Below are 27,041 nucleotides of genomic sequence, written 5' to 3' on the forward strand. Positions count from 1 at the left end.
TGGTTCCAGCAAGCAGTTTGTTCTGAATAACAGCATTTACCACAGAAACTAAGCTTTGTTTTCATGTAAAACACTTGAAAAAAACACTTGATTAAAAAATATTTTATTAGGAGTACAGTGTACCTGCAATGTACTTTATAAGGTATTTTCTATAAATGACTACTATATAGATCTGGTAGTTCCTGTTCATATTTCTTCAATACATTAGTAAGGTAATGAATAACACCTTTAAAAAAAACCTACATCTCTTTATTTAGTTCATAAATGTTCAAGCAGTACAACAAGTAGCTTTGGGAGAGGTTTTTAATCAAAATAACTGTAAAGCAGTTTTAAAGTTCAGTTATCAGTATTTCCCCTTTGTCCCCAGTGAAAACTGTTTTAAACCAGAATTTTTCTTTTTAAATAAAATAAACCTGATCTTGCTGTTATAATTAGTTTATTCTTTTTCCTCTTTCATTTGTCTTTCCAAGTCCCTTTGCACGGTACATACGTTTGGCTTTTGAACCAGTAAGTGTCAGGCTCTGAAAACTACATTTTCCTGAAAAACCCCAGTTGTGGAGGCCAGCTTTGTTTTTTCATTCCATGTACATATGTACCTGTCCCCTTCAATTAGAGAACACCAACGCTCCCTGCCAGCCACTGCCAGGCTCTGACTCATAGTGACAGGCTGAACATGGCTTTGGCTGGGGCTGAAACATTTGAAAACAAATATGGAAGAAAACAAACATGGAAGAAAACTGAACTTGATCATTTAAAGCTGCACATACAGCAACCTACCTCGGCATTTTGGCAGGACCATAAACTGTTTGTATGTAAGGAGAAAGTGCTTCAAGTTTACTGGCTGCAGGATATTAAAAATGATAGGATCTTTTCTATAATTTATGACTGGGAGATGTTACAGATGGATTAGGATGGGTAGCTTATGGCACTTGCATTACAGGACCAGTGAATATTTAAAACTAACGCACATTGCATTCCATGACCAACTCTGGCATATCTGTGCCTTAAACATTTATTACAACATCATGATAAATAATATACACACTGTATCTTTTAAAATACCATATAAACCATACCTCAAGAATAGGGAGCCAGCTTCCCTATGCATTATCCTACAACATGTCCCTAGCCTGTGGTTTTTTTTTTTTAAATTCTAAAGACAAATTTGTAACACTGGATAACTACAGTAAGCAGCCTACACTATTACACAATAACGCAGTATTGGCATTAGACTGGTACAAGCCTCGCGCGTCGGCCGACACCGCGGTGCCAGGCGCACCGTAAGCGTTGCCTTCCTGCAGCCTGCGCTGGGCAGCTGGGCCTTGGCACCCTCTTGGTGTGGCGTTACCACTTGCCAGGTATCGATGTGCCACACTCGTACCAGCGCACGTAGTTAATCTGGGTCTCCCCGCCTATCTTCCCAAATTTGACAGGTTCCTGACGAACTGCCCTGAAAAACCCTGGAACAGAGAAGAGAGTTTTGTTTGCACGAAGCTCTCAGGCAGTACCATGCTTTGGTTCCCTGAGAAGTCTATAATTAACAATTGAGTGAGTGGCTGCAATAGTCACCAAGCTGTTAACCCATCTGCCACAAGCAGAGCTGTTTGCTGCCCCTTCATCTACTAGCACTCTGCAATTTGCCCACCCAACTCAAAGCCAAAGTACTTGGGATGGTGGCACAGAGGTGAAGCTGGAGATCCCAGCACCCTGCCGTGGGTGCGGCTGGCTGGGCACAGCCGGTGCCCCCTCTGTCCCCCCTTTGGCTCTGCTTGGCTCTCGGCTGCTCTGCATTGCAAAGTGACAGTGACAAACAGGCCCCCTGTGCAGCCTTGACACTGCAGTGAACCCCAGTAAAAGCCGGCCACAGAGTTCACAGCATCTCCCCATCCAAATCATCTTCCTGCTTTCAGTCTTTTGACAACACACTTGCTTCCCATTTAAACAATTAACATTAGGTAAAAAATTTAAGTGAGGAATTGGGGCTCCATCCAACCTGACCATAAGGAATGTATGTGTGGCTGGAGCCGCACACACACACAAAATACTGTTCTGCAACTGAGAGACAGCATGAGCTGTGATTCTCTCACAGCACTTCAGGTGAGATATACACATTGTATCTTTTAAAACACCGTACCTCAAGAATAGGGAGCCAGCTTCCCTATGCATACCATCCTATAACATGTCCCTAGCCTGTTGTTTTTTTCACTCTGATTCTCTCACAGCACATCAGGTCAAATACGTGAAGTAAATTCAGAAATCAATCTGCTGCAAGCTAGAGCAATTGGTCTGTTGGAATGTTTGGTTCATTTGCTAGAAATACAAACTACTCAAAAGGTGAAGTCTTTTGTTTGCTTGTTTTGTTGTTTATTTTGGCCTAAAAATGATCATAGCTCATGAATTCACTCAAATCCAGTTGCTGAAATCAAATTGATTATAAGTGTCTTTTGAACTGAGGTAGCAAGGTTGTCAGGTAAAAGTTTTTTAAAATATTCAAATATTTTAAAAAGTGTGAATCTGGTACAACTGAGAAGTTTGCTGTCCTGGCAATGAAAATTGGATTCTGACCATCTCTTACGCAAATTATCTTTTCGGATGGGCAGCACTGACTGGGAAGGGAAAAGCAAAAACCTCTTTAGAAGAAACTCACAAAACACATAAACAAACACCCTTCAGACCGTTCAATTACTTTGTTTTTTGGAAAAACTTGTGAAAGACTTAGGAACTTCACATTCATCTCCCACACCTACCTCGACGCGTATCTGGACTCATGTGGGGTGTTTTGTAAATGAGGCACAGGAAGGTTTGGTCAACACGCTGATATTGTACTGAAAACTGTTTTGCTGTTTTCCTCAGTGAAATGTTCCATGACACGCTCAGCGCGCGTGCACGTACCAGTACAGCCCAAGTTCTTACCCCACAAGGAACAGAACACCTCACCCTGGCACTGCTGCCAGCAGCAAGGCAGGACTTCAGCTGACAGAAGTACAAATTTCTTATACCTCGGCCTCAGCAATGGATAAAAAATAGCCCGGCAGGTCACGGCTGTGTTTAGCACATCCAGTCCATTTAGACCAGACTGGAATTTTGGGCACCCTTTTGCAATCAGTACACACAGAATTACTGCAGCATGAATTATATTTTCCGGCTATAAATTTTCGGTTTCTCATTAGTACCAAACAAGGTATTTAATGCCCAACTGATTATGTACTGTGCTTTAAATCAACCATGCTAGTTTGAACACACCACTTAATGCCTCTCTGCAAACTCAAATTTATGGTTGGGTTTAAATATGTAACACCAGCTGTGAATAATTTGTTGGGCTGTTTTAAACAGGAGAGAGGCTGTTTGCTACCTAACAGACCCCAAGTCATAACTGTCTTAATAAGTCATCATTCACTCTCAAAGAACTTCTTGACCCTCTTCTGCCTGTAAAGCTGGCAGCTCCTTTCATGGCCCACCCCAGCAGTGGGCATTAAATCCCCTGGCAGGAAATAGAAACAAAGGAATTGCTCAGGTTTGCTACAGATGCAGGTGTTTGGAATTACCATCTTTGACTGGCAGATCTTCTTGCTGTCCTGTCCTTCCATCTAAGAATGAGTCTACAAATTGGCAGTGATCTTCTCCATGGCCCCTCTGGTCTCCTATGTTATAAAATTTTCCTGAAAGCAAAGAAGCAGCAGAGTTAGTGAAGGCTATTTCCAAAAGCCACCGGAGGCAATGGGCTGTGCTCTTTCCTCTGTGGGGAAGCCAAGGTGAATGCTATGATTCTTTTCCTCTCAGGACCTGTAGCTGTAATTTAAACATGACTTGCAGGCTCCAAGTGCTCAAGGCTAAGGCCCCACTCCTGGTCAAAATCTATGCCTGGACATTATTTTTCCCTCTCCTTACATTTCGTACAGTAAGGGAAATTCTGTTACTACCAAGAACATCATCAAAAAGCAAGTTTTGGTAGTGACTTGAATGGAAGGCAGATCCAGTTCCCTGTCAGGAAGCCCCCAATACCTTCAGAGATGTTTTTACAGACCACCTCCTAAACATAGCCAAGGCCTGTTTTGTAAATCATAATATTTTTACAACATGTGTATGCAAGTGATAGCCCTTAACATACAGATGACCTCGGGTACTGAGTGCTTATCCAGAGCATGGAGTGTGCCTATGTATTTGCCTGCAGGATTGCTTAACAGGATACTTGACTGCAACTGAGTAGAAATCAAGGTCTCAAGTGTCCCATGTAGCATGTGCTGATGCTACAGACTGTGCTTATCCTGTTAACAGGCACAGTGAAGGAGCTTTGACAGATGTTTTTACTTGCTGATTTGATTTGCAAGACATTAGTAAAATTCGGTTCAGAAGATGGAGGAGAGCATGCTATGTTCTCTTCCCAAACCCAGGACGGACACCTTTGTAGATAAACTTACCATTCTTTCTAATCTTTTTTCACAGCACTTAGTTCTCAATATGTTCAACTTTTGGTTGAGATGTTGAAAGGAAAGGTGAGAGAATTTAGAAAAAGGCTCAGGATGGAGGTATAAGCTAGGTAGAAAGTCCAGTTACTCATTCAATACTGGGTGTCCTGGAGCCTTGAATCTGTGCCAGTCTGGCCATTTGAGAGGTGGTGGGGTGGGTTATAATAACTGTTCTCAAAGAGCAATTAATATAAAAAGCAGCCTTTCAATAAACTCCAACATTTTTGTGATCTGAGCAATACTTTGCCAAAATTTCTCACCTCCAGTTGATGGCCTCTTTGCATGTGGCTCTTCTCTAGCTTTAGAAAATTATTTATTGCTATCTAGCTTTGGCTGCAAACATGTTTTTTTCCATAGGAGAACTGGTCAGAGGGAGTTCCTCTCAGCAAATTTTTGCTCTGAAATTAAGAACATTCAGGCTGCCCAAAAAAGCTTTTTTTTTTTTTTTTCCACAGCTGTTGAAGGTCACACATAGAATTTATTTTTTTCCTTCCCTCAATAAATACTTATTTTTAGGTGGCCTGCTTTTCTGGAATGCCTACAGTCACTGCTCTGGAGGACTGTTAAATGAGGTCAGAAGTAGATGCTGGTTTATGGAACAGTCCTGGCATGTGTAAAGGAGATCAGTTTTTCTCCATGAGAGAGAGAATAAGCCAGATATTTTAATGGCTAACACCAGAACAGCAACTTGCAGATACACACATATTCTTCTGGCCCACAGCTTAACCTATGCATTACTCAAACAATTGGTCTTCATAAATTAGCAGCATTCTCAGTGACTATTACATTCTTACTGCCCAATTATTTCCGTAATAAAAGAACACGCTTAAAACCATTCAGCTAACAAATAACTGGTTTTCTGCTTTGGGCATAGCAATTCTAGCACAAAGTCGATTTTTTTCCCCAGTGTTCCCTTGTGGGTGGCCTTACAATCTTACATACAAACTTTGTTTTATACATTATAAATTCCGCAGCACTAGAAGAATAAATCCATGCTAAATAAGAGCATGCAAAGATACAGTTGCTGCCTGCCTTATACAATGGCATTTGGACAGAGCAACCAGGTTTCCAGGCAATTACACTGTTCAACAGCAAAGCTTTGGAAGGTTTTTCAGTGTCCAGTGGAATTCAGAGCTCAGTGCAGCCCTGCACTGGTGGCACACACGGTCCAGCTGGCTGGCGCTTGCAGGGACACTTCCTGGCCTCGGGGGCACGGCCAGGTGAGGTGACTGTGAGACACATCAGAGCAGAGCTTGGCTTCAAACAGGCAAACTTCTCACTCACACACAGAGGCCTCACTTAGCAAATGGGGCAAAAGCAGCTTTCCTTCTACATAAATATTTCTCTTCTTTTAAATATTGTGACAACTGGTCAGCACGGGTTGTAACGATTCAAGTGCAAGAACCAGGCTTAGCAAGTATAATGAATACAGTGTGTCTATGTCATCTTTTTCCAACGAGGTTAAACCACCACCCTTCCAGCAAGAACAAAAACAATCTAGTGAAAATAGGAAAATGGGCTTTGATATTAAACTTTTCAGATTGGAGTTGCTTTCATTGCAGTGTTAATTCACTTGATTTAGGGCTGAAGTCTAGTCCTGCTAGATTAGCACTGCTATTTCCTCTGCTGGCTGGTTTTGGGACACATCATGCCTCATTGCCAGTGCTTGTCATTTGATCCCAGCTGGTTAGTACAGCAACAGCTGAATGAATGATGCATCTGTTCAAAACATTCTCTTTTATTCACAAAATATCTAAGATATTATTTACATACAGAATACTGTACTGACTATTAATGACATGGCTTTCCTTCCTTTTCTGCTCATCAGAGAACGGTTCTGGATGCAAGGCAGGGAAGCTTAAAATTATGGCAACATCTGCCCTACACTCCCTTGCTCTTTTCCTTCCATATTCTTTCCATGAAGTCCAGAGCCTTGCTCCTGTGAGGTGCTGAGCTCAGAGATGGGGCAACTTTAGGTTATGAAAGTGGATTCTTCCAGCCACAGTCTCACCCTAGCTAATTCAATTTGATGTGTTGAACATGCTTGCCTGACTTGCACTCAAAAGGCATTTCCCACACATCTTTGTGCTCAGATGCCATGCTAATGCCATTGTCACAGAGCTGTCTGTGATAAGAGACTTCACACAGATGAGAACCAGGAGCTTGGGATGCATTATGAGAAGTTAACATATTTCTTAGTGTAGCAGATAGAGCTTGGACAAGCTGCATAAGAGACAAAGATCTCCTATCAACTAACTGAAAAACATTTCTTAAAGGCTGTTTCCCCAGCATGTGTCACCTGATTCTGACCTTAAACACATCACACTCAACTGGCCTTAAAACACCAATCAAAACTTGAGAATGTAAGGCCCAGAAGTTTCCCTTAGTAATAAAATATAATATGAGGAAAACAAAAAGGTGGGGAAAAAAGATCATAAGCAAAAATGGGGAATGTGAAAACAAAACAAAAAATGTCAAAGCAGGTGAGCAAAACCTGCTAACTAGAGTTAAAGTCATGTATTTATAAGCCTCCCAGTAATGAAGTAACCGGATGTTTACAGAAAGGAGTGGGAATGACAGGTGTAATCCTGGTATAAAATGAGGTTCTGATTCTTGATCCTCTAATTAATAATTCTAATTAATAATTCTTCTCTAATTAATATTTAAACACCAGTTTGGCTGTTTGACAATGTATGCTATTCACTCTGATCTTTATTTGTTTTCTGTATGATCCCCAGTATATGAACAGGTACTTAAAATCAGATGATCACCACAGAGAGGTTCCTCTGGAGTCTGAAAACTCAGTATCAAACATATCAATGGTTTGATATCAAACATATCAACAGCAGATTACTGTTTATGATTAATCTCTGGACTAAATTAAACAAATCTGATCACACTTCAGCAGAGCTCATCTTGTTAAACCTCTTATTTCAGAAACCATAATATCTTTCAGGAATTAATAATATGGACAGCACTGATTTGAATGTTTCTTACCTGTAAGTGAATCACTGAGGTATATCTTGTATCTCAAAGAATTGCACAGCTGCACACCTACAAACTTCTTATACCAAGTCCTCTTTACATATTGTTTGCCTTTGCATTCTGAGTATGTGTCTGAATTGAATGGGATTTCAGTCCAGATTGCATCTTTCCCCACTGCAGGAGAGGAAAAAAGAAGCTGAAGTATGATGCTGCATACAAAATTACACACAACAAATGCATTTGAATAACTGGAATTAGAAACATTGATGAAGCAGAATGTACCATGACACCTGCATTTTGAACATGAGAAATATTTCAGGGAAGCACCAAAGTATGCAGATACAATTGGTGCTGTGAACTCCTCCTGCTGTCCTCTGGTGCAGGTTTGGAATAGGTTCATTCCAGGACCTTGTTAGGGGGACAATGTTTGTATTGGGAATCCTCTCATTTACGAAGTGTGTGATACAGTCACCATTCTTCAGTGCGTTCAAGCCAAGACAATCAACTTGCAGCAAACTGTCATCTAACAAAAATACATATAAAAATGAAGTGCCATTAATTATGTGGAGAAAAATGGTGCCACAGGGTTTGTCAAAGTGAAAGTGATGACTATTACAAATACAAAAAGCAGCCCAATTTGCTCGAATGATCTCAGCTCTTCTTCAAAAACTCAGTCCACCTTCCATCAAGGACAGAAAGAGTCTTGAAATGGCCTAAAGCAGAGCTAGATCAAACCTCCTGAAGCAGAAAATTTTCCTAAAACACAAAGACAGACAAATAGAATCCTCTGAGTTGTGCTCTGTTAACTCACTTAAAAAGTGTGGAGCAGCTTATTCATTTTGCAGAGCTTTCTTTGCTTTAATGACAAGGTTGAGAAAATATGAGGCTGTCCTTGGCTCATTTGTGTACATTGGTTTGAAGCCACCCCAGCTGCCATGGGAGCTCCACATCACGTTGATTGCCTTATGCTCAGGTAAACAAACAGCCTTGCATGAATTCCTTGGCAGAGGCATGGGTGGAAGGAGTGAAATTGTGTGTGAATGCTGTTTGATTCTGTAACTCATCCAGCTGGTGCAGCAGAGCCACCCTCCTTGTAAAATTCTGCTATCTCATTTCTGAAAAAACTGCTGATCAGATTGATGTATAATACACTTACTTGAAATTGGCTCACTCACTCTTGGGTCCGCTGGGGGAAGAAAACAAACATTCAATCAGACACTGTAAAATGAACATTTCCAATAATTCTATGGAAAAGCATTGGTAAGTGATTTTTTACAGCTGATGTAAGCTGTAATTTGTGAAACAGAAAGAGTTTTGGAAGCAAAGTTAAATTTTGTATTAAATGAAATTAGAAGAAATATATTTCTTGTGTGAAACTCCAGTATCAATGAGCTTTTAAGAATTTTACTTATGGGACAACACCAGCCAAGCAGAACTCTAGTAAAAACAAGAGTTTAAACCTCTAACCAGCAAAACCTAGTTGTACTGTGTCTTATTAAAATTTCAATTTCAAAACCTAAATAATAAAAAGGACACATCTGTAATTCTTGCCACAAAAACTTGGCTTTGAAAGCACAAATGCGAGAAATGGATGTGTGCAATTAAGAAAAAACAAAACTTCATGCTTTATTTGTCCAAACTAAATAGAAGACAGAACATAAGCCTTGTCATTCATGAAAATTGCACTTGGCACAAAAGTTTTTTTCACTTTTAACAATCTAGAATTACAAAGAGGTATTCAGAGGTTTTAAATATGTGTGGCATAGTCTGCACTCCACCCTGAGTAATCCTTTGCTCAGCCAAAACTCTCATCCATCAGTGACAGCACTAGTTGAGGACTATTAAATTATTACACCTGGCTCAAAACACAGATTGAGAAAGTCCTTTTAAAAAGGCTAAATCCATTTTGTGTTTTATGTGGTCTTTCAGTACTACCAAGCAATAAACACTTCTGCACAAAAGATGGTATCTTGCTTGCCTGAAGTCAACAAGTCAGCAAGAGTAGGCAAAGCAAAAGCTCTCTGATTCTCACCTCTGAGTCAGAGAGAACCAACCAGTGACCAAAGCAGGCTTGTATACACCTCTTTAAGAGTTTCACTGGAGAGTAAACAGGATGGAAAGGGCCCTACTGGGACACTGGCTTTTCACAACAGCTCTTTCTCAATCCTTATTTCAGCCAAACAACATCACTGTTTACAGCAGCCCTATTGAACAGGTAGCAAAAACACCTATGAACACACCAGCCCAAAAATAAATCCCTAATGTTCCCCATCCAGAAGCTGTTAATGGGTTGGATAGATGCAAAAAGGTCAGGAATATAAATCATAAATGACTGAGCCCTCTCTAAGGATGAAGTAATTTTCTTTGCAATGAATACCAGACAATGTTCCTCTGTTTTTTTCTCTTGCAGTCTGTCCATCTTATAACATCACACACACAGTTCTGATCCCAGGCTGACTTTCCAGGCACAGTGGTAAAAAGCCAATCAGGAGGCAGTGATTGCACAAATTCACTGATTTGAATGCACAAAATGAAGTGAGAGAGCCTTTCATGCATCCCACAAATGTGGGTACTAAAGGTGCTGTAAATGGTGGTCTGATCTTTGGAATTCTTACCTGATTCAGTACTGAATGCCACAACATTGCTACTTGGACCTTCACCAAGGGGGTTCCTAGGTTTCACATGGAATTCATAACTGGGGAATAAAATAGAAGAGATGAAAATTTTGCAAAAGAAGCATTCTTGAATAGTCTGGATCAAGCAAGCAACACACACATTGGGGCTACTCCCCTTCTGGAGAACAAAAAAAGCCCAATTTTTTTGCAACAAAACCACTGAGACATTTTTTGCCCTAAATGAACCAGTCTTTTTGATAATTCTTTGCACACATACTATTAATATTTTATTTAATTCAACACTGACTTGTCTGTCTCCTCTCACACAGCAGTTTCAGTTCTGGCAAAGGGAGCAAGTTCAGATGAGGTCTGAGGCAACCTGATAAGCAGAGACTGAGTAAAGGACATTGCTATTTATTTGTACTTTTTGATTTTTTAAGAACACAAACCTCCAATTCAATGCCTGTCAGGCCCACCCACAGTGACAGACAGGACCAGTAGCAAAACACAGGGCAAGTCTTCCAGGACAGGAGCTCAGCCAAGGCAAAGATCCAATTGCTTGAATGTATGTTAATAATAAGTATATGAAGCAATGACAAGACACTGTGCAGAGTCTCTTTTGCATGTGTTTTTACTGATGTGGCACAACACTGGCCTGTGCTGTAGTGATCTCATCATCCCTTTTCATCACTGTGTTGAGAACTAAACACAGTGCTGTGAAAAGAGCACAACTGAAGAAAAAAGTCCAAACCAGCCTCCTCTTCTTAAGCCTCCCCCAGCTCTGAGGGCTTGATTACCAGTGGAAGTGCCACATACAGGGGGACATCTCCCATCCTCTGAGCACATGCATGGTGAATCTCTCCTAGCAGAGAGGGTCCCTTTGTCAGTGACAGGGAGCCAGAGGACATGAGTCAAAGGGACTGTAGGCCTGGAAAACAGGCCCCAAATTAGAGGCCCTTTTCCTGTAAACACATAAAAAAATGGGAGTCCCAGCAGTGGGCAACTAAACCTTCAGCTCTTGACTTGAGAAGGATCATTTACCCATGATAATTTTGGTAGCTTGTGACTGTAACATAGCATTGTAATGTATTGCTGGAACCATTTCCAAACAGCAATTTTCTAAAGAAAGAAAACCCCCATACCACACTCTGCACAGTTGGAAACTTGTAAACTCCATTTGCAGTTCCCCAGAAGAATAATTCAATCCAAACTTTGGATTACCTTTCATTCCTCCTTGGCTCCTGCAAAACCTGAGCTAATTAACCTCAGTGGAGTATTCATGCAGTACCCAGCAACTGTTTTCCATCCACTGTATTTCTAAGACAATATTTAACTTTAAAACTGCTTACTTAAGCAATTGCCTTTATTTCTAGGGTTTTCTTTTCTTTTTGAAGGAAATACTTATATAGACTGGTATGCTGAACAGATGCATTGTGGAAATTCATGGGTATTGCTAAGAGAAACATGGGCTTGTTTTGAGCTGAAAAAGTCTATTTGGAGAAATCTTGACATTTATTTAAACATGCTGAAAGAGAATTTGGACCTACCCATATTACCCCACGGTAGGAGGGAGACATTAACTAAATAATCAATTTAAGACATTTATAAATCTTCATTCTCAATTTCAAATTGCTTAAACAAAGACATGCTTTTAAAAATAGGACCTGAGTAATTAGTATTCACATTGGCCATGAGGTACAGTAACTTTTTTGGACAAGAAGTATTCTTGTCTGGTAGGAAATGTCATAATATATGGAACTGCAGCAAAGGAGTTGGAGATTCTTTCTGAAGAATCACTGAAGCATATACAAAGATTTCCTAATATGTTGGGGGTCTTAAAGTAATGGCCAGATGATAAATTTTTAAAAATGTAGAAATTAATCCAAACCGAGAGATAAAAGACTGCAAAGAAGTTTTCCTGCTTCCTTTGCAGGAGAATTTAAAGCTATTACTGTAATAGTGATCATCAAGATGGAATGTTCTATTGCTTGATGGGCAGTTTATGGTTTGATCTCATGGGTGATAGTAATCTGGTTTTGTCCCTTTGTATGCATTTTGCTGATTTTTGAACAAATTTATTGCTCTCAATAGTTGATATGCTCGACTTTGGGCTGCATTAGGCAACATTCTTCATAGGAATCACTCCTGTTCCCAAAAATCTTTAGTCTATGAACTTGGACTCATCAATTCTTTAATTCCAAAGAGACAAAAACAAGAACTGAAGGTTATTTTCCAAGCACTGTTTTTCAAATTGTGGTTTAGAGATCACTAGGTACTCTGCAAAAAACCAAACCACAGCTTGAAAAATTAGGGCAAAATTTAAATAAAGAACTAAAATCTACAGATAGAGATTTCAGCCTATGTAAACATATAAAGAAAATTGGAGAAAAGAAAAATAATAAAGAAATGTCCAAAGTTTAGCTCAGTCAGTTAGGGAAGCCTCTTATTAATAATGTTAAAAGGAAATTTTAGAAACTAAAATACATGCAGTTCTGCAGTTCTGTGGTATGTGTTTTTACAAGCATCACAGGCTCCTTTCCTCTGCCAATTTCAACCCTAAAACAATACCAGTGGCTTTCACCCTACAAAAATAACAAACAACCACTTTTGGGGATGAAGAGAATTAGCTAGTTGACAGAATATTGAAAAGGAGAGGAAGGAAATGCCAGACTGGGATCACAATATGACATAGTTTACTGTATTTTTAAAGCTATACTGTGGCTGTTTTGATAGAAGACAATCTAAAGTCTTCCTTTTTTTGTGTAAGGTGAAAGATCTGAAAAATAGAATTAAAATTGTAAAAAAGTGTACCATCTGCTCTGTTATGCACTCCTATAGAAACTACAAAGAAGGGGAAAAATGCTCAGAGTTTCAAGAAGAATGTACATCGAAATTAATAGAATCCTTGTCTGCTGCTTAATTAAACTTATCTAACGAGAAACTGGAGTCTATATTCCATTTTTATATCTGCCTGTCTAATATACCAACAACTCTGCTGTCCTATGTAAGCAGCAATCTAATGCCTCACACCTTTAGCATCTCTAAGATTGCTATCCTAGAAACTTTTGGACACCAGGCCTTCCAATCCTCCCAAACTGTGTAAGACAGTAAAAGTCCTTGTGCAGATTAAATGGACTTGACTTGCAGTAATTACTACTTGGAGCATATTTTTCCACCACAGGAAATTGCTATACCACATGGAACTCTGGCAAATGCAGCTGCTCCTGCATTTTTCAAATCATGCAGAAGGAGAAGATTGAAGATTGCAGAACTGAAAAGAGGTGAAGAGAGATTTTCACCATAATAGGAGAACTGGAGCAGCTGAGTACAGTTCTGGGACTTTAGGTCTGTTTCTGGGGAGATGCTGGTGTTGGATGGCAGTTGTGCAGGGCTCAGTGCACAGAGCTCCTCTGTATCTGGAGAGCGTTCTTGGGTGGCATGGCAGTGTGACCAGGAAAAAAAGAGAAAGAGGAGAAAGAGAGAGAGAGAGAAAGAGAGAGAGAAAGAGAGAGAGAAAGAGAGAGAGAGAAAGAGAGAGAGAAAGAGAGAGAGAAAGAAAGAGAGAAAGAGAGAGAGAAAGAGAACAAACTGCTATGCTTGTTTGTGGAATCTTTCTCCTAACAAAGTTGGAAGAAGGGCTGAGAAAAATTGGAAATGCTTATCCATGAACCCTGATATCAACAGCAGTTTAGTACAATATCTGTTAGTTTTTCAATCAAACAAATAGAAACCTCCAGCATTTTTCTGCCACTTTCTGAATTTTGCAGCCTTGAAGCTTTCTTTATAGTTTCTATCTCTTGATCCTTGGTGTTAACAAAAGCTAAACTCTCTGCATTGATAGAGGTTTTCTTGGGTTTTTCCTTGTATGTGATCAGAACATTTGGGTGCTAACTACAATAAAGAACAATATTAGTTAAAGGTGATAACAGCCTTAGGACACAATCAAACCCAAAAATCCAACAGAAACCACTCAAAAATTTTTTAAAAAGGAGAAAGGTATATTTGAAATCACCAAAATAATTAATGGGGAAGCAGATCAGTTCTTAATGGGAAGCTATACAAAACTGTGGAATGCAAGCATCACAGGCTTCTTGTTTCTTATTAACACTCTTTTTCTGCAGCAGTAGACTGGTGGGACATGTCCTCCAATGGCTACTCAAACTTTCCCAGAGCTATTTGTGACGAGTCTTAATACTTTTCTTTACTACCTTCCAATTACTGCCATCACAAACATGCATGAGAAGTTTTCAGCAGTCTTCAGGCTCTTTTTTGAAGGCTTGCATGGAAATTTGGGCTTTAGAACTTCCTGGACATTATGGTCTGTGCTATGAGCTACACTGCCCTTAAACAAACCACCAGAATGAAGGAGAAAATGTACACTGACTGAAGAAAAAGGGTTTCAAGATAGGGATACAGAAATAAGAACTACATATTTTGGCAGAGAAATCAGCAAGAATAACAAAAAATCTCATTGGAAAAAAACCCCAAACAACATCTGCATTTAATATTTTAGGCTAGGAAAGTCCATGAAAAAACTACAGATCAGTGAAACCAATTTTTTTCCAAGGAGAATATGCAGAGGAACACCATTATTACTACAGAAGAGATGGAATTAAGACAACAAAAACCACAGTAAGCCCATTTCTCTCTCAGGCCTCTCAATGTTTATTGCAAACAAGCAGCTCAAGGAGGAAAATACTGAAAATTCTGGATAATAACCTTATCTTGACTCACATATGGAAGATCTTGCTTGACTATTAACATAGGAGAAATTACTGCAATGATTTCTTATGAAATTTTAATGTAAAACAAGGAAAGAGCAGAGTCCTGGGTATGCCAGTGTTACTCCCACAGGGAGTTCCAATGTGAGCAGCCTTTTAAGGAAAGTCAGAACCAGGAGACCTGTTTGACAACTTAGATGGAATATTGCAGGTCTCATTCCTCAAAGGGCTGCTTGCAATTAGACTGCAACTACTTTGACCAAAATGATCAGTCTTGCAGTTTGACTCTTTTCCAAGTGGAATAAACACTGCATTTCTTACCATAAGAATCACAGACTTTCCATGTGGAGGATGAAAAATTGTTAGTTCATACTAGTGAATTTGTTTCCCTCTCTTTTTTTTTTTTTTTGCTAAGATAGAAATAACATTTGCATTAACACACTAAGCCACCTCTGCCTGCATTAAAGAAACTGGAGGAAACTGAGATCTACAAGACCAGAAACTGCCCCTAAGGTCCAATCTTACAATAATATGTGTGGTAAGACACCTATGAAGGAGACCTGGTCCAGGCTCCTTTTCAGCTGCTTTGAGCTCAGGGTTCATAGTGGCAGACACCCACTGTTTGAACAACAGAGTAAAGACTGAGTAGCTCACTACTCTGTTCAGACTAACCAGGAGAAAAAAGAATAAATCTTTTCATTAGAAGAATAAAGATAGCAAAAACTGCAGAAATTTTGGTGTGTGCTTCAAGGTGATAATGAACAGGAGGCTATGTGAAATGTGACCTGAACCTTCTCTAAAGTCCTTGTAAATAATAGAAAGGGTAACAAAAGCTAACTACAGCATAAAGTCATAATCAACACTGGGCATATGTGAATATTAGATCATAGAAGCACATCTATAAGAGAAATGTTTAAGCAGAAGACATTCATAAAATTCAAAAGCCCTCCTTTTGCTTTTCTTCAGGCACCAGTTATATCCAATTAACTGTCTGTATAAGGAAGATGTATATTGCTATCTAGCTCACATAGCAAAACAATACTACATGCTTTGAGATATTTCAGGTGAAGGTTACAATCAGAAGCAAATCTGATGAAATGAAACAGAAATCTAGACTGAAGCAAATCAGTAGCTTACTGACAGCAAGGGTATCAATTTCAAGAGCTCTGACCAACCAAATAATGGATATCAAGATTTGAACCTTACAGGTTATTTAAACTATCAGAAATCTTCTAAAATTTGAAATCCTGCAATCAGCACATTTGATAATTCTCTAGGTGAAAAAGAGGACAAATATTTGCCATATAAGGAAAAATCCTTTAAATTAATGTCTGCTTGTCAACTGTGAGGCAAACCTTACTGTGGGGAAATGTCATGAATATGATATGTCTTTCCTTGGGCAAAAAAACATATGGATGTCAGCATTCATTCCAATGAAATCACATTGTACAGGCGCCTCTAAAACATCTTTTTAAAGAAAAAAACCCCAAAAAACCCATTGCATTAGAAAGCATCTGACTGTGACTCACATTTATTTAAAAGGTCTGTGTCCTCACAGTCAGAAGTTTTTCAAATCTCTATTTTATTTTCATCTCAAAGTATCAGACTTGCAGTCAAGTCACCAGGAACACATAAAGCTGGCATATATAAGACAAAAAGGCAACAAACTTCCATAATATATACAACTTGATTTGTTTAAAATTAACCTTCACAGGTTGTGGTACACCTATGAAAGTCCATTTTCATTTCCATCTCCATATTATCATGGTATGAGTCTGCTAAAACCAAGTATTTGATAACTGTACGCATAGTCAAAACTCTTTTTTCAGCCAGTGCATTTTTTCTGGATCTAGTCACTTTTCAGACAGCTAAATGGACTCACAGAATACTACACCATAATCCTCATTCCATTTAACTTCTGTCTTTGTACTTACTGACAGCTGCAGTCGCACATGCAATTTTTGATGAGCGACTGTAAAAGTCTCTTTGTTGCCTCCCTAACACTGTCCAAATTCCTGAAATATTTAAGGTCTGGCCATTAGCTCCTAATCTTTAAAAGCTGCCTTGTATAAAGGCCAGCTCAAAGGAAGAAGGGTGTCTGCCTTGCTGCAGAGCTTCCCAGAGGTGTAGCAGTGTCGAATGTAAAAGAGTGAAGCAAACAAACAGCATGATCTGGCACCCAGGTTTTCCCTGCTGCTTGTCTCCCCCTTCACACCAAAAAGTTGTTTGTCTTGCTTCCCTCCTGTTGGTTGTGGGCAGTTAACTCTTTATCTTCTGGCCAGGCACTACCTGAAGTAGCTCAACAGGACGCCTGACCTTGGCCAACACGACTGCAGACTGTCTCTGCCAGGTACAGCTCCTCAAGAGCCCACATCTGCTCAACTAGAGCCCTGAACTGCCTTGCTCCTACAGGGTCTTTCTGGTTTGGACTTACCCATGAAGGCTCAGATAACAGATTCACAATTTTTATGCCTTTTTGGGAAGTCTTTGTTTAGGTCTGTCTGCTTTAGATGTGTCCTGAGCTGCCTAGCTCTGAATGCACTGGACCTTCACACCAGCAAAGGGGGTTCACACAAGCCTCACTGAGGGCTTCAGGAAAGCTGGAGTCTCTAATTCAGCTTGTCAGATTCTCCAAAGTGTTCACAGGCCAAGAGCTTCTCCCCAGTTAATCCACCTTCTGCTACTGAGCATCTCTCCATATATTGCTGGTACTTTTGCAAATGCTGATCATTTGTGGGAGGGATTTCTATTTCTCTGCCAAGTTTCTGTTCCAGCTCTACCTCTTTTACAGCTCTTCCCTTTGAGGCTAGTTATGGAAAAGTTTCCTTCCCAGTCTAATATATTCCTTGAAGAATTTTTAAACATATCAGGCACTTTGTTAATGAATATTGAACTGTGTTTAATTTTTGTTCTTCCTCCCATTTGCAGTCAGTTTTATCCAAAAGCACATTTCCTTCATCTAATGAGCAGCTCCTGAGAGACAGGAGACTTTTATGATGGACATGTGATGTTTCTTGGCAGAACAGATACTGTCTACATGATGACACCACTTTTAACCACTTTCTTGTTTTCCCTGAATTTAGCGTGCCAGCAAGGCTGGATTTAAGGGGTAACAGTAACTTCTGTGCTTCTGCCAAAGCTCTCAAGATGTCCTCACAATTAGGAAACAGAAATTTTGCTTGGAATGCCAGTTTTATTGAACAGAGCCACTCTGAGGACTTTACATCCTTAAATCTGGTGAGACCTGGGGGACATGCACAACTGCAATTTATATCAAAGGTTTTCAATTTTGGGTAGTGGTGGTCTGGATCCAGAAAGGCTTTCTCTGTCTTTTCTTTTTGAGGCTGGGGTTGGTGAATGGTAGCTGCTCCCTTCTCAGGAATGCCTTTATATCTTAGTTTGTCTAAACCAGAAACATCCACTCACCAAAGCCAGACGGATGGTCTAGCAGGAAAAAACCCAAGTGTCGCTCATTAACTTTCTGATGCAATTAGTAAACAATGTAACAAAAGACAAGTGGTTTTCTTCTGGGCTCTGAATTTTACCATAAAAAGAAGAATACTTTTTAATGAGATTTGATATTTAAAGATAAGTCATGCTTATTTGAACTAGTTGCATGAGAGGCACACCATGAACTGGGATTCACTTACTCGTTTTTAGTTTGCCAGTTCTTTTGAGACACTGGAAGAAAATGGTCTATTCAGGACAAACGTGGTTTTCCTTTCACAGTCATTTTCTTACTTTTGACAAGTAGTCTTTCTGATACAATAGGTCACTTCTGCACTTTGTCCAGACCACCAATACTCTTGTAAACTTCCTAAAGATTCCTGAAATATGTTTTATCAGTTAACTTACAAGGAAGCTAAACCAAACCATACATTTTTTCCCTATCAAAACAGGAGTAAAACTGATCAGGTCTTATTTCCATAGGTATTTCCATTTGATGTGGCAGACAGCTGACAGTCTAAATTAGTTGGATTAACTTAAAAAAATATATTATTTAGCTACCTTGTGTCAGGTTTTAGGTTTTCCACTGTAGAATGAGTTTGATTTGTAGTGATAATTGATTTCTCCTTTTCACCGTCACTTCCTCCATTTTCAGTTGACACAACCTCATACTCTGGAAAATTACAGTAAAGAAAAATTAGATCAAGTAACATCTCTTACTTGAGCTTCTTAAATACAACTAGATAGTGAATAAGTATGCAATTTTACAGGAATTCAACCTTTCTGCCTTTTGCCAGCCTGGAGTCAATACATGATGTGGATATTTTAATTCATTCAATTTGGAAAAAAATGCAGGAAATGAATGAGCGTGCACAAACAGACACACACCAAGAACTACTGAGTCCATCCAGTGCCTGCTTGTTACTCAGTGCACAAGATAATAAACTGCTCTTCATTTCTGTGGCAACACAAACGAGCAAAGCATGAGCAGAAAGGTCTTGGTTCCCGACACTTGCAGTTTTCATGAAAACAAGGAGGTGAGTGTGATCACTGTTTTGGTTGTTATTTGTCAGACCTTTCCATTATGCTTTGGTTTTGGGCACACCAAATGAAACCCCTGGTACGCAGTGAAAGTCAAGCTAAGTAAGCATTCAAAAGGCAAAATGATGCAACAAGTTATGTCTTCTGTTTCCACCTTTCTGTCTGAAACAGCGAATTTATTTAAAAAAAAAGAGATGTGATGCCTAAATAAGATGATTGGAAAAACATGCACAAACTACAAAAATAGAAAAAGAAGACAGCAAAACTGGTTTAAGCCTGTCTAAACAAGTAATGCAGTACTGGTGCCAATATGAAGCAATCACTGTTTTCAGAAAACAGGATTCAATGCCGTCTCTTGAATTCAGAATTGATTTTGATGACTCATTGACTGAGTTGTTAGCTAATTTCAATGTTCAATTTTTGTCAGCCAATGTTGAAATACAGAAGATTATGGAAGAATTAAGAATGGCCATCTTGCATGTTTACCAGTCTGTATGCTGAGCCCTGCATGACTCACAGGCATTTATTCTTCATATAAACCTCTTCCTTTAGAAATGAAAGAAAAACCAGATTTTTTTAACAGAGTGGGCTTGTTGACCCTCTTGCAGTGGGTCATAATACTGCAAGTATTATGCTGGCAAAGTTCTACTGACTTACTAGATGGATGTAAGCTTTGATTGTGTCTGGCCCACTGTGAAACAACAGCCTCAGGTCAAGAAAGATGCCTACATTATGGGTGTGCATCTAGATATGCTGCTGTATTGTTGGAACTTCTTGAATAGATCTTACCAGATCCTGTACAGAGAGGAGCCAGAAAATTGGAGGAGATACAGAGTCATATTTCTTAAGTATCTTTTTATGTCATCACTGACACCAATGATCCTTGTTGTGTAAATCTTGTTATAATCTAGTAGCATTTTCTTATCCACACTGGAGCTGACAGTAGCACAAAAATACCCCAAACCACTGGGCTCCTTTAATCCCTGGGGATTAAAGTATTTTTAAACTACTAAAAACTACTGTGAAAGTAAATTAAGCTGGAAATACTGTATTATCACAGAACAGAGGAAAGAAACCAAACCAACCAGTAACAGTGTCATTATCTGGTTTTTCCCAATCCAATATGACAAAGGATGGACAGCCCTCCACAGTCACCACCGTGAGGTTGGTTGGAGGATTCTGCGGAGGACGAGTGGGTTCTTCCTTGCTGCCAACTTCTTCTTGAGGAAAATGTTCAAGAGAGCTTGTGATGGAGCAAGGCACATCATCATCTTTCTTCATGTACTTGACATGGGGGGCTAAGAACAATATAGGAAAGAGCTGTTATTCAGTAGAGTTTTTTTACAAAATGGCAGTGCCATTTCACCTGGTGCACAATATCCATCTCAGCACACCAAGCAAAAATCTGCACAAGTGAAACACAAAGCTTTCCGAATAAACCCCATATATTCAATATTAAGCTCCTTGGTCTCATTTTTGTTTGTTTGTTTTGGATTCTATGTTTTTGTGGTTGATTTCGGGTTTTTCCTTGTTTTTCAAATTTTACTTATTGTTGTTTGACCTGGAATCTCACTGCTTCACCCCCTTCCCACTGGGACCACTGATGAAATGAAACTCTGAAGATATTAGCAGGTGATACACCCTGTTTGAAAGAATTAAAATCTGTCACAAAATAAAAAAAATCAACTTTATTTCTTCTATAGTAAAATAAGACTATAATTCTACTTGCAGTTTTTGAGGGGTATGCTAATACAAGACATACACTTTTGTTTCAACAGAAGGAGCAATAACCTTAGTCCAGAAAATGCTGGTTTGTACTGCAGCTCTTGCCTCTGCCATTAAAGTGATACAGAATCAAACAAAGTGTTGGCCTTTGAATAACAAAATAAGATAATTTGATGTAAGATAGCTCAGACTTCATATGCTCCCTGAAATAAAAATACCATAGCTAGCTATGAATATCCTACCTTGGTACCTTGGTTTTCCTGAAGAATCTGTTTCTGATGTAGGACTCGAGCTGAAGACTGTTGCATCAACTGTAGAAAACACAGTTATAATTTGCAATAAATACAAAGTTTCAGTGTTAGAACTGCAGCATTTCACAGTTCCTTTGGCGTTTTAAATGACTATAAGAATAGATAAATGGTAGACATTTGCTGGCAGATCTGGCTCTTCATTTTAGGTATTTTTTCTGTGATGCTGTGTAAACCATGTACTTACCTGCTAGTACAGCCAGTCATAATAAAAATGACAGATTTCATGACTGCTGCTGGATTCAATTCACGCAATATATGTAAAATACTTTTTAGACCATTGTCTTACATTTGCTTTAATTTAATTTTTTGTCAAGGAACAAAAAGGTCAGCCATGGAAAAAGGATCTTTTTGTACTGTGCTGGCTGTTAAACTGGGGGCTTTTTTGATGTTCCTGGGATATACAGAACTATTACATTGGCACAGTAACTTCTCTAAAAATAAGGATAAGGAAATAAAAAAAAATTCTGTCTTCAGAGTGTACAAGTTCCACAAAATTTGAAGAAAAGTGAAAGGAAATACACTGGTGAAGAGAAATGTGCTAAAGCAGTCAGGATTCATGGCACAATGTTGTATTAATTAGCCACTACACTGAACGTGATGCAAATACTACAATGGACCTCAACAGATAAAACACAATACCTTCCCAACAGGCATTTATAAATAAATCTAGCATCCAGTGTGCTTTACTGGGCACTGTGGGTCATACTGAGTTCATGATCATCGTAAGGAGACAAGAATTTAAGTATTACTATAAATCCAGGAAAATTAGAAGCAGCTTCATTCATGACAATATACCAAGAACTGCACATTTGGGCCCAAAAATTCTAAGCACATCCTCCTCCAAACCCATTACTGTATGCCACCTTGAAAAGACTTAGCTCTGAATTTGTAATCAACTCCCAGTTTTATAAAGGGCAAATCACCCACTGACCACTATGATTGCACCACTTCAATTTTTTTAATTTAAATGTTGGGAGTTTGAGTAAATAAAGGAGGCTATCTCATCTATGATGAGCACTGTCAGTCACTGATGAATAATATGTTGAATTTATGTCCTGGGAAAATTGAAACATCCAGGAAAAGAAGCGCCTTGTCCAGCCTTTGCAGAGCTTTAAAAGGCCACAGAGTAGTATTGAAAGCCTACTAAGCATGTATGGATTTCTAGGAAGATGGAAGCCTAGTCATGTTCTCAATTACCAAGATGAGTATGAGAAGAGAGCTAGATCTCAGTCAGATCAGAAAAGTCAAAGGCATAAAAGAAATCAGAATCACTCCACACACAATAGTTTTTATGTTAAATATACAATGCATCAATAAAGTTCAGGGAAGGGAACATTAATCTTAATGTTAATTACAAAAAACAAACAAAAAACCCCAAAACAAAACAAAAAACCCAAAACAACAACAACAACAACAAAACAACCAAAACCCCCCCCCCAAAAAGAGAAGAAACCAGAACTGTTTATAACATGCTTACCATAATACTCTGGAGTTGCAAAAGCTGTTGGCGTCTTATATAATGTTCCTGTCCTCACAGGTGGTGTTGGTCCAGCAGGCTTAGCTATAGTGACAGATGGAGGGACTTGTAGCAACAAGACATTCAGCATTTGAAGGAGTCAAACAGCTTTCTCATTTTCTAAGAGAACTCAGTTTGTGACAACTGCTTCATGCAACAAGTATTTTCATTTAAATCCTAGTAATCCCTCAGCTGGATTCAGGTGAGTTTGAACTGTGCTAGTTGCAAACATAACCTAATCCTAAAACCCAGTAAGAAATTTCTTTGCTACTTTGAGGTTGTCTTGGAGGACTTTAGTTGGCTAGAATATAACCTGGTTTAATGCACAGAACCATCCTACACAGACTGGTAAAAGGATGCAAAAGGACCAGCACTAGCACTGCTGTTCCTTGAAGAAAGAGCACGTTTCTTCCTGAGTTGCAAGGCACAATGGCTGAAGTCAGCAACTGAAACTTGGATTCTTCCCTCAAATAAAGGTAAGATTAATTTCTGCTCTCAATACAGCACATACATTAGTGGTGCTGGAACATTTCTAGTGATAAACACCAAGTCCTTAACTGTGGTCTGCTTTGAGAGTTTAGAGTTTAACCACAGAACAGTACTGGAGCTTATACTTAATGAAATTAAGATACACTTCAAATGAAAGCAAAGAAAATGCAGCCAAGTCCAGCATTTTCAACATTTATAGCACTATATTTCTCAAGAAGAAAAGTTTCCTTGCTGAATTAATTTCTGTAGTAGGTTCCATAAGTCTGACAGAAACTAACAGACAGAGGCAATATTATCACCTATAATTAGACAACTACTTAAAAAAAGTATTTTAAATTATGTGACATTGCTGTTATTCTTCAGCTGTTACCACCTAATAAAGAAAACATGTTTCTAAGAGGCAAAAAATCTGTGGTAAAGGTCTTGATTTCTTGCATAATGGCTGTAAAAGACAAGACTTAAATTCATAAAACATGCAGATACTCCCAGATAACCATGATATGACAGCGAAATCTCAACCCTGAAGAGTCAAGAACTACATCATGTAGTTACTTCCCTGTCATATATTATATGACATGGCAACTGAAGGCAGAAGTCTGGTGAGCCAAGTTTAAGGCAACAAAAATCCCCGCTTTCCACTAATTTTCTTAATGAAGTGGAAATCTGAAAGATTCTCGCTGGAGTTCAGTTTCACAAAGTTTCTGGAACTCTCATTTCCATTTTTTTTTACCCATTCAGGAGACTTTTAATGTCTGCATAGAAACCTTTCCATAATATCCACTGGATGAGTTAGAAAGATGCAAGTAAGGAATTAATCACAGTGTTAATGAGAAATAGGACAGAATTCTGACAGGGAAAATCCAAGAAGAACATTGAGGCAAATTTTTCCTGTTGGTACAGTGGAACTGTCTCTCTCTCCAGGGAACCAGAAGAAACAAAATCACAATGTTTAAAACTAAGCTGGATAAAACACTAGGAAACACAGAAGGAAAAATCTTCTACTGTCCCCACAAGGAAGAACCAGATCATTTAACCAATTTCTTCCATCCTGAAAGCCTAGGAAGGTATGGTAAATGCTGACTACCACTCAACCTGGCCTCCACTGTCAGGAAAAAGGCTGAAATTTCAAAACACTGGTAAATTAATTAGACACTTAGTGGAGAGAACTAGTATAGATCCGAATACAAGCAAAAGAAAATACATCAGGTCTAAGACTGATGATGTCTTCTGTTTTCTGGGAACTATTACTAAGGAAACACCACCCAACAACAACAAGTACAGACACAGTATTTCAATCTTGGCTCTGCCGATGAATAAATATATAGATTGTCTCATCCATCCTGGAGATTCTTGCTACCCATCTGCCACACAAAATACTAAAGTATTATTTAGGTCTTTAGCACCTTAATAGAAGATAAAGTCCAAAATGAAATATACAAAAAAACCCCACGATAGGAAATCCAGTAGAGCCGTATATACTAGCTGTATATTCTAATATCTCCAAGGAACTACAGAGATCAATATGAAGAGGAAAAAAGCTGTCATGATGTTAAGCTTAAGGAGATGATAGTTTCTGACTACATGGAATAATGTTAGCCTAAGGATTCTTATATAGAATCCACTGACAGAACACCCATGTGGACACTTAATACCCACTTCAGGATTAACTTAAAATCAAATAGGAAAGGTGAAACTTTCTATGTCCTCTTAAACCAATACTGAGGAGCTAGAATACTTTAGCACAATAATCAAGCTAAACTCTGCACATGAAACAACTCAGCTCTACCTCCCAGTGCAGTCAGTTGTCTGGATGACTATTAGCTCATTTTTTGCAGTGGTTAATGGATGAACCATGTATATGTATGAGCAATTCCATAACAAATAACTGGTTAGGACTAGGCACTGAAGCACTATAGTCAACATCTCCCATCCAACATGCACATTAAATAGCAAAAAAATGATATCAGTAGACATGAAATATTCTTAAGGTTTATCTTAAAGGGTGACTTGGAGCATGCTATTTTGTTTTCAGCTTCCTTACTAGGTGTGATTTTGATATAACTAGGTTAGGGGAAAAAAAAGAAACAAAGTTTTTGTAAGAAGACAAAAACCACAAGGCCTATATGTTCCAAAAGACTACTTTCTATAGATATCACAGATCAAAGAAATCTATGCTATAGAATTCCCTGATACCCTGCTAGCCATTATTATCTCACACACAATAAAATGTTTATGCTGAAAAGGCTGAAATACCTGGACTCCCTGGTTTACCAGTCACGGTGTTGGGAGGCAGAGGTTTTCTTCTCATTTGTGTAGGTCTGGCAGGAGGTATAGGAGGGTGCTGAGGGCCAGGTGGTATAGTCACTGAATGACATTACAAGACAGCATTATTAATTATTTAACTTCAAATTCCATCAAATCAGAAACACAATAGAAGTTGTATTCTGACTTCTCAAGCAATGTTTCATGCCTGAGTTAATATCAAAGGTGGAGAGGTGACATTAGGAGATGATCTGAGTTGCAATTTCAACCTTAAATTTCTCAGAACTGCGTGCCATGAAGTTTTAAACAAAGTTTACACTGAAAAAAAATGTAGTTCCTTTGAGATTTTTCACAAGAGTTTCAGTGATTCACTTTCTGTGTAGCTACTCACTTTTGTCAACAGTAATTTTTTGGCATTGAAATGGATACATCCTCATACAACAAACACCACCTCAATGTGCTAGGAAACATCTTCAGTATCCTTCTCACAAAATTTCTGACCTCTTGTACTTTCTGACTAATACAACAGGCCACCCTCAGCTTAAAGCAAAATATGTAAGAAAATGAAATTATCATTAGGAACACTTTATTCTAGTCATTCAAAACTGAAAAAAGTTACTGTCACCTCATACACTGACACGGCTAAAAACAATTACTGTTGTCGAAATTTCTGAAGCACCCAATTTGGTTATTTCAATGTGCAGCTCCAGCCAGTACCCATTACATTTATCTGATAATTTCTTTTGACAGTGAGGTCTAAAAGGAAAACCTAAGCCCCTTAATTCATACTTAAAAATAATTTTACTGTATTTTCCAGACAATTATGAAGGATTTTATTATGCAAAGGAAAGGCAAAGGAAAAGATTTTTGTTCCACTATTCACCTTTGCCCTTCTTTCCTTAAGAAAATCCAGGAGATATGTGCAACACATTTATGTAACAAAAGCCTTTTTGTACCTAAAAGGAGAAAATCCTCAAGAGTAGTATAATTCTCTTAAGGCTGCCAATGTCAACAACTATGCAAGCTGCCTGATAGTGAATTACTTGCTCCATAAGGTACCTCAGGTCCTGTGTATCAGACCTTAGCTCACCCTATAAATAGAGAGACTGTGGGCGAGGAGGGAGCAGATCCAAAGATTCATTTAGGAGAGCTTTTTTGGAAATACTTATAATATACAACCAGGAATATCTCCATCTCTCTTTCTTCCTTTTTCCTTTTTGGACTCTTGCAGTCACTTATAAAACAGTTGATTTATTTTTAAAAATCACTCAGCTCAAGACAGAAAATAATGCTCTACCTAATTTAGGAGGATGTAGTGGTTTTGAAAATAGCATTTGTAGGTTTCATAGTAATTCTTAATTTCTAGATGGAGATGAAAAAAATATGCTTAAGGCTAGAAAAAATAGAATAAATTTTTGTATATATGTCATCATATCCTAGATATTACTATATGGTAGTATTCA

At 38.7% G+C, this 27,041-nt stretch overlaps 1 protein-coding gene across 38 annotated transcripts in view; it reads right to left on the reverse strand.

Annotated features, from left to right (window-relative positions):
• Positions 1–87: 87 nt before the first annotated feature.
• ABI3BP (ABI family member 3 binding protein) overlaps positions 88–27,041 on the reverse strand; it is a 168,226-nt gene continuing 141,272 nt past the window's right edge. For all 38 annotated transcript variants that reach the window (XM_059836480.1, XM_059836488.1, XM_059836609.1 and 35 more), the window contains 10 exons: positions 25,570–25,680; positions 22,789–22,872; positions 21,243–21,311; positions 20,361–20,573; positions 18,796–18,907; positions 10,067–10,146; positions 8,608–8,637; positions 7,464–7,625; positions 3,546–3,659; positions 88–1,460 (listed from right to left, as the gene is read on the reverse strand). In XM_059836480.1, the coding sequence (XP_059692463.1) occupies positions 1,345–1,460; positions 3,546–3,659; positions 7,464–7,625; positions 8,608–8,637; positions 10,067–10,146; positions 18,796–18,907; positions 20,361–20,573; positions 21,243–21,311; positions 22,789–22,872; positions 25,570–25,680 (1,091 nt within the window). In that variant the 3' untranslated portion in view covers positions 88–1,344. The remainder of the gene's footprint in view (positions 1,461–3,545; positions 3,660–7,463; positions 7,626–8,607; positions 8,638–10,066; positions 10,147–18,795; positions 18,908–20,360; positions 20,574–21,242; positions 21,312–22,788; positions 22,873–25,569; positions 25,681–27,041) is intronic.

Source organism: Haemorhous mexicanus, chromosome 2 (genome assembly GCF_027477595.1).
Source record: "Haemorhous mexicanus isolate bHaeMex1 chromosome 2, bHaeMex1.pri, whole genome shotgun sequence".
NCBI lineage: Eukaryota > Metazoa > Chordata > Aves > Passeriformes > Fringillidae > Haemorhous > Haemorhous mexicanus.